The sequence below is a fragment of the Adiantum capillus-veneris genome, chromosome 22 (genome assembly GCF_014529385.1).
Source record: "Adiantum capillus-veneris isolate H3 chromosome 22, ASM1452938v2, whole genome shotgun sequence".
Classification (NCBI taxonomy): Eukaryota; Viridiplantae; Streptophyta; class Polypodiopsida; order Polypodiales; family Pteridaceae; genus Adiantum; species Adiantum capillus-veneris.
This window is the reverse complement of record NC_140952.1, coordinates 147,242,685-147,251,421: the sequence shown is the minus strand read 5'-3', so window position 1 is coordinate 147,251,421 and position 8,737 is coordinate 147,242,685. Positions and strand designations below refer to the sequence as shown.

The following is an 8,737-nucleotide window of genomic DNA, read 5'->3' as shown; positions in this document are numbered from 1 at the left end:
CCCCCCCAAAACCCCCCCCCCCACAAAAACCCCCAAAAGAAAAAAAAAACCCCATTCGAGATGGAAACTTAACATAATCTATGAATGCATAAACTAACCTGGGGACTCCAATCGCTGTCAAAAAGTATGACAGTATCTGCAATCTGCGCAGAATGATCAATCCAAAAACATTACATTCAATGTCAAAGACCACAACCACTTGAAGCTTGAGTACCAATGTGCATCTCCTAACAACCAGAAATAGACTCAGATGACTAAGGGCTGTTAATTATATCCAGACCTCAACTTGATAAAATGCTCATAACTTAAATACAGGTCTATAAGTTGAGATTCTAGGCAACATCATGAAATGGTCGAGCAACTTTTGTCTTCTTCATTTGGCCCGTGTAAAATTGAATGAAAACTGGTCAATGTTCATGTCTACATTGAATCAAGTATGGTTAATTCATTGATTCACACAATGCTCAGAATTGGTATGTTAACACATCAACAGTCACTCCTGGACCTACCAAGATTCAGATAATTGACACTAACTTCTACAGAAATCCAGCATTCAAGGCCCCACTAAAATATTGAGAACCCCGAGAGGGAAAACATAATATGACTTAGCCCAAACACACGAAGAAGGGCTTTCTCCAAGTGTAGTCAAACATGTACTTAAGTCTTGTATCTTTTCAATAAACTGAAATCCATGAGTAGTACTATCATCACATTAATCCTTCTAACTAGGCCCAAAGAAAAAGTTTCTCTACAATACAAGAGAGACCTGAGGACACAACTTTCAAATCTATGCACAACAAAAGTAATAGCACACCGTCACATTGAAAGCTAAGGTCTATAGTTGCACTTTGGAGAGTGCTGGGCAAGCAGCCTCAAGTAAGCCGCAATGCAGCAAAATTATTAACTAAATTATCTTATCCCACAATTGTGCCTCGCCACATACCTGGAATTTGTAACGAAACTGTGTCAGCTTTTGTAGATACCAATCCTTGCGCAACACAGTTGTGTGTGTGTGTGTGTGTGTGTGTGTGTGTGTGTGTGTTTTTATGTGTGTGTGTGTGTGTGTGTGTGTGTGTGTGTGTGTGTGTGTGTGTGTGAGAGAGAGAGAGAGAGAGAAAGCACGCACTACAGAAGTGAAGCAACAGCCCCAAAAAAACACCGTTAGTATTGAAGCCACCACGTCCGAACAAAAAATAACAATTTCTCTGCATGCCGTCCACCTCAAAAAATAAACCCCTCATGCCATATTTTTATTGGCCAAAGTCCCTATGGCCACGGGAACAAATTTCCTACCTTTAGACCCTGCCTTAATGACAGTGCCAATAAAACAAGGCCGTGACTAACTTGACGACGGCGGCACTGCCTGATCAGAGACAAAGAGAGAGAGACAAGCATAACGTTCCTCTTCAAAGTAGCGTTGCCAACGAGAGAGAGAGAATTGCTTACAGAGTATTGCTTGAGACGAGAGCGACCAAGGAGAGTTTGCTGCTGTCGGTTTTTTTAAAGTGCGTGCTATTTTTACTGCAACACGCATGGCTCCAAAGAATAGCATCTTTCAAAAAGCCTAAAAGTTGCGTACAACATTTCATAGGCACCACGCCTGCCGTGAGGCACCACGCCTATATCACTGCAGGCAGTGCCAACAAGCTACTGTGCACGCGATAAAGAGGGAGAGAGAAAGCGGCCGGCCGTACTAGTGTAGAAAATGGCGGGAGTGATAACCAGCAGCGGTGGGTGTGCCATTGGCCGCAGCACGGTCCGAAGGATTTTGTAACCCAGTGGGTAGTCTTCCATTCTGCCGCCGGCCCAGAGAGAGGAAGCCTTCGCGTGGAGTGGTAACCTGACGTGCAAGTAACTTCGCAGGTTCTTGCCACGAGGTCATCAGCAGCAGGCCATGGACATCGGGGCAGATGATCGCGCTTGGAGCAAAGCAGGTATGCATTGGTTTGCTAACTTGTGTTGGGTTTCCTTGACAGATCGATCTCACTATCAGGAGATCCTTGAGGGTTTGAGGCATGGCTTGTGGAAGGTCCTGCTGGGTTCATGACGACTTGAGTCGAAGAGGAGTTCGGCAACTGCATGTGAGAATATCAGAACAGAAGCATGGAGAGCATTGCGCAGCAGAGGATGCAAATGCTGATGCTTGTCAACATGAAGATGGAAGGGAGTATGAAACAGATGTCGTTTGTAGCAATTCCAACCGTCACGTTTCACCAGAGCATGTTGCTATCGTGGGTTCCCTCAAATTGTGTTCCAAACAGAAGGACACAGGCAAAGGCAGTATCTTGCATGCTGATATTCTCAAAAGAGGCTTGCTTTCAAACATCTTCATTGGCAATGCCTTACTTAATGTATACGCCAAGTGTGGTGCACTTGCAAAGGCACAGTTGGTGTTTGACGAGCTTTTGTTTAAAACCATCGTCTCATGGACTACTGTAATCTCGGGGTATTGTCAGCATGGGTATTGTGAGCAAGCACTTTCCTGTTTTCATCAGATGCAGCTTGGGGGTTTCTTTCCCAATAAAGTAACCTTTCTTAGCATTTTAAAGGCTTGTGGTGGCATGGGAGCAATCAGACGGGGTGAAGAAATACACGAGGAGATAGCAAGGAGAGGGTTGTTGATGAACGATAATGTGCTTGGTACTGCACTGGTGGATATGTATGCCAAATGTGGTGCCTTGGCAAGGGCACAATTAGTATTTGAGGAGCTTCCTGGCCGCGACATTGTCTCATGGAATGTGCTTCTTGCAGGATACATCCAGCATGGGTATAGTGAGGTTGCCCTGAACTATTATAAGCAAATAAAGAGTGAGGGGCTCGTTGCTAACTGCATAACCTTTGCTTGCCTCCTGCGAGCTTGTGGCTGCACAGGAGCAGCTGACATTGGAACAGAAATACACAATGAAATCGCCGAGATGGGTTTCTTAAGAAATGATGGATTGCTTGGTGCTGCTTTGGTGGAAATGTATGCTGCACTTGGCTTAATCTCAAAGGCTCAAGAAGTCTTTGAAGAACTTCTGACTCGAAATGCAGCTTGTTGGAATGTGCTCATTGCAGCACATTCTGAGTATGGGCAGTTTGAGGAGGCCCTCAAGTGTTTTGACGTGATGAAACTTGAGGGTGTTACTCCGAACGAAATAACTTTTGCATGCACTTTAAGAGCTTGTGGAGAAATTGGAGCAGATGGCAAAGGGGAAGAGCTACATGATGAGATTGTTAGAAAGGGCTTACTAGGCAAGGATGATGTGCTTCTTACTGCATTAGTCCATATGTATGTCAAATGTGGCTCAATGTCTGTGGCACAGCAAGTGTTGGATAAATTCTCAGTCCAGGATGTGGTTTCTTGGAATGCACTTATCACAGGATATTGCCAACAGGGTTTCTGTACGGAAGCGTTTAATTGTTTTCAAGCTATGAAACGGAAGGGTATTTCTCCAAGCAGCATAACTTTTGCTTGCTTGTTAAAAGCATGCAGCATCTCTGATGCACTCGAGAAAGGCAAAATGATTCATTTGGAGATAGTAAGAGGAGGGTTGCTGGAAAAGGTAGGTGCACTTGGAAATGCTCTTGTGGATATGTATGGAAAGTGTGGTGACCTTGCAATGGCTCAACAAGTGTTTGATCAACTCCCCATGCAGGATGTCGTCTCTTGGACTGCACTTATTGCTGGCTATAGCCAACATGGGCAAAGTCAGAAAGCGCTATGCTGCTTTCAGTTGATGAAACATGTTGGCTTCTCTCCTGATGCAGTTACCTTTTCATGTGTACTTTATGCCTGTGCGAGCATAAAAGACATAGAAAAGGGCAAAGAGATACATGAAGAGATCTCTAGAGAAGGTTTATTGGAGAAAGATAATGTGCTTGCGGCTGCTTTGTTAGATGTGTATGCAAAATGTGGCGCATTTTCTCTCGCACGACAAGTGTTTGATCAGCTTCCTGTTCGCGATGTCGTCTCGTGGAATGTACTCCTTGCAGGGTATTGTGAGCACGGGAGGAGTGAAGAAGCACTAGAGTGTTTTGACCAGATGAATCATGAGGGTGTCTCCCCCGATGCAGTGAGCTTCGTGCTTGTTTTAAAAGTGTGTGGCAGCACAGGAGCGAGTGTTAAGGGTGAAGAAATCCATGCTGAAATGGTGAGAGAGGAGCTATTGGAAAAGGTTGGCATCCTTGGTAGTGTTCTGGTAGACATGTATGCAAAATGTGGTGCAGTAAGCAAGGCACAAGAAGTGTTTGAGGAGCTTCCTGAACGGGATGTGGTTTCTTGGACTGCACTTATTGCGGGGTATGCCCAAACTGGCAGGCATGACTTTGTTTTTCATTTGCTCAAGAAAATGATAGAAGAAGGTATAGAGCCAAACGTTGTGACACTTCTTGTTGTGCTTAGTGCGTGCAGTTACTCAGGTCTAGAGGATCATGGGCAAATGTTTTTTGAGGATATAAAAATGTCTAGTACTGGACCCACCTTCAAGCATTATACTTGCATGGTGGATCTTTTTGGCCGTATGGGGAAGTTAAGCAAGGCAGTGGACATGATTAAGAAGATGCCGTCATCTGATCATCTCCCCATGTGGTTTGCTTTGTTGGGTGCTTGCCAGAAATGGGGGGATGCCAAACTTGCACTACTGGCCTTTAATTCTGCAGTTGAACTTGATGACAAATCTCCTGTACCATATCTGTTCATGAGTAAGATCTATGCAGCTGCTGGTATGCAAGAAGAGGCAAAAAAGTTGGAAGCCATTGTAGCATCAGAAAAGTTGCCAATTTCTGGGTATTGTCATCCTCATTTGTTAGGAGTGGAAGCCAACATTTTGTGTGATGTAATTGTAGGCTAAGCCGGGTCCATGACATATATTTACCTAGTTTCGCAAAACAAATATAAACATACCCAAAGGTTTGCATTTGGTGAAGGTAGGCAAGTTACCCTGGAAGTTTTTGAGGCGAATTTGCAGCAGGACTTGGTCCTTGTACCACACACAATTCTCGTACAGGAAAACAAACCAAATTCCTTTACGAACCAATTTTGGAACGTTGAAGAGAGAAACTGGGGGCAACTAGATACGTCTTGATGGTTGCAGGATCTGCTCTCCTACCTCGTTAATTTTATCCGACCGGATATAATTTGACACGAAAATTTTGTGTGGTGAGGCTGCCGATTTGCACCCCTGCAACGTCGATAGGATTCACATTGGATATGCTTGGTAAAGGTATGCTTGGATAGGATCTGCACTCTAGCCAAGGCAGAGTTACACAGAGCTCAACATTTGAATGTCGTACAGCAGAATTGTCCTCAGAGGAGTAGCTTGGCCATGTCTTTTTTGCACAGTTGGTTGGTTGGAGCTTGGCTTTGTATTCAAGAAAGTGACCAGGAAACTTAATTTTACGTCCTAGCTAGCCTTCCCCCTCTGAGAATCATTTTATTTGGTAGACTTGGGTTCGGGGTGTTGGCTGGTGTGGGCGCCTTTTTTTTGAGATTGATGTTTGTAGCAGCTCAAGGCACACACTCATCTCTACCACACTCTCACTACTTCCCCCTTCCGAAGCAGCTTCCTGAAGTGCCAAGGGTATGCTAGCGCACAAAAGCGGACGGGAGCGCTTCTCCATCGTCCCGAAAAGCTTCCAGCTAATTCATCAGGGCCATTCCTCCTCTGGTATTGCGGCTGCAAATGCGATGATCCATGAGGGATACCTGCGATGCTTGCATGGGTAACAATGGTGTTTGCATGAATTTTAAGCAGTGCAGCCAACGTGGCAGAGAATCATTTGCTCAAATATAGAGGTACCCACAGAATAGCAGGTGGCCTCTGTTAAATGTCGGCGATGCGGAAGCGTAAAACAATGGGGAGAATAGATGAGAGAGAAAGAGAGATGCAACCAACCTTGGCAATGAATTGATGATTTACAAAGGGAGCAAGGTGGTGCTTGTATACTCACCTTTGCAAATTGCCCTTACCAAGATTTGACAAAAAAGTAAAATAAATACCAAAAGCCAAAATAAATATTGGGATCACATTGTATGAGATGTTGTAACTTCAACACCCTCTTTGCAGCTCATAGTGGACATATGCAGGATGACCAAGTTGATGATGAAGTTACCATGGACACCCTAGCAGTTGTACACTCCAATGAATACATCTCGCTTATGCTTTCACCAATCTTTTTACTTGATAAGAATGCCATCTTGAGCATCGTTTGTCTCAAAGAAAATTGAAATGTAGATCACATTATGTCCAAGAATCTCCATTCGTGACTTGTGAACATTTAGAAGGCAAGAACAGTCCCTAGCAGAAGATTGGCAAAAGGCGGGGCTGGAAGCTTTTGGAAGCAGTAACCCAGAGACAGTTACCACAATAACCGACACAATACACAGTTAGTTAGTCCGATGACTATAAATAGGACCCACTACTTCTTTTTGGGGACCGAATACATGATAACCCAATGTTTGATACTCAAGAGCCTAAAGTTTAGATCCCTAACCCCAAGTCTCATATTTGTATCTTGAGCCATTGGATGATGTACTTTGTACTCTCATTAAGTTGAACACGCAATTCAGTATGCTAGGATGCTGATTCCAGTTGTACACTTGTCTAATCAAAACAATACAATTTTAGTTTCAGTTGTCGTTTCTAGTATGTTTCATATTTTCAGTTCCAGTTTCGTCTTTCTGTATACTGAAGTTTGATCTGAAGTCTTTAGTCTCAATTGAACCAACTCTAACTACCAACGTGGAATAGTTGTCTAAACGCATTCAGCTCATTCCATTTTAGTGATCATGGTGGCTTGAATTAAAGCTGCTCTATACAAGCGAACTATCTCCGAGTTGGTGTTAGAGCAAATACAGACCATACATGCCACCCAGAAGAGATCGAAGGCCAGCTACCAGATTCATGGAAGATCCCAACCGCGTCAGTCCAATTATAGAAGAGTCAGAGCGAGGCTCTGAAATCGAACAGCAACTTGGAAATGAGACAGATTTGGGTTCAGGACCAAGCACCACTGATGAATCAAGGGATTCTCAGCACTCTACTCATTCCAGGCAAAGACAGGCTGAGCAAGCCAAAAGGAGGAGTCGATCCCATGCATCTCAGAACAACCGAAGACATACTAAAGAAAGTGAGAGTGGCAAAAGAAGTCACACATCCGCACGGAAGCCAGCTAAGAACAAAGTTGAGGACACTGTATCGGAAATAGAAATAGATAGAGACTGGAATGCTGACATTGATCAGTACAACAGGAAGCCAGCGCATAAAGCCACGACCAATCATGTTGCTGAACACTTTAGTAATCTGAAGTTTTCCTTCACAGTGCTCAAAGGTGGGAAAAGAGATTATCCCGATGTGCATATTCAGGCTTTGAACAATATACAGAACTTAAAGACATTGATGAAGATGAATAAGGGGAGTATTTTCCACAAACATTGAAGGAGGTAGCACGAAAATGGTATCACCACTATCGAGCTTGCTGACTTAGATCTTATAGCAAGCGTATTAAGGCTTTCAAACTGGGATACTCAGACAATAGGGGAGATGAGGATATTTTGTGTGAGGTTGATAAAATCAAGCTAGGGAAGTTGTCTGTCAGAAGCTACGTTGAAACAATCAAAGAATTAATTTAACAGCTACAGGAACCACCTTCTTAGAAAAGAATGAGAGCTTGGTTTCGGAACGGCTTCAGAAGCAAGAAATTGAGACAACATGAAGTACAACACCAAGAAAGGATATCAACGATTTAGTGTAAGAGCTTGGAAATTGGAGCAGCAAGCAAAGAAAGAAAAGGGACATAAGAAAAGGCAATCTAATGAGACTGAGTCTTCTATTGAAGAGGATTCCAGTTGAACCTCCACTTTGATCTCATCAAAGAGTGAATCAGATAATAAGGGGAAGGGAAAGAAGAAAGGGTCATGGACCAGAAGACTGGAGGAAATGTCCAAGCAAATCGTTGAAATCGCAAAGACAAGACCCTCAGTCAAGAAGACAAAAATCCAAGTGTTCAAAGTACAGATCCTAAGATCGTAGGACTTATGAATGCACTTATTGAAAAGCATATGGTCACGTATGGAATAACTGTGGAATAAGAATTCTATCACTTCAAGAATGGTAAGGACTTATCAATGATCGTACTAACCAATCCTGCAGCACCCAAGACAGATGGGACCAGTGGGTCAAAGGATAATGAAGTCAGTACAAGTACTGGTGCTGGTAGAGATAGGTGTCAGAGAGACATTGGTAGAGACAGAGGACGAGAAAATTATGAAAAACAAAACCTAAATTGCTACGATTGCGACAAGTATGGACACTTTGATGCCCAATGCCCAAAAGGTTTGAAGCCAGAAACTACTGACCAGAAGGCATCAGAACCAGTGCCAGTCAGGGTGTGTTGGGATAAAGGCGCTACGCCTTTTGCCCGGGCCAACGGACGTTCAGTGTCCGACCGCCCGCCCACCATGTGTACATGCTCTTATTCATTATACATATCTATACTAAGGATAAAGGGGGAGGGAATTCCGGTTCCCCCTCCCTGCCACGCGTCAGAACCTCCTTCAAGTGGTGGGTGTGGCCTGCAGCTCCGGGAGCACAGTGACGCGCAGAGAGAGAGAGAGAGAGAGAGAGAGAGAGAGAGAGAGAGAGAGAGGCGGGCTTCGCGGCTGTACTAGTATGAATAAGGAGCACCTCAATCTCTAGTTCCAGAGGTTGCTCCACCCATACCGGTCTCGTGCTTCTCCCCTTTGCCGCACGCACTA

General features: G+C 44.1%; 1 protein-coding gene across 1 annotated transcript; it reads left to right on the top strand.

The window, feature by feature from the left end:
- Nucleotides 1–1,597: 1,597 nt before the first annotated feature.
- LOC147430399 (pentatricopeptide repeat-containing protein At2g39620-like) lies at nucleotides 1,598–6,577 on the top strand. Its single transcript, XM_086494858.1, has one exon. The coding sequence runs from the start codon at nucleotides 2,016–2,018 to the stop codon at nucleotides 4,830–4,832; it is 2,817 nt and encodes a 938-aa protein (XP_086350984.1). The 5' UTR covers nucleotides 1,598–2,015; the 3' UTR covers nucleotides 4,833–6,577.
- The last annotated feature ends 2,160 nt before the right edge of the window (nucleotides 6,578–8,737 follow it).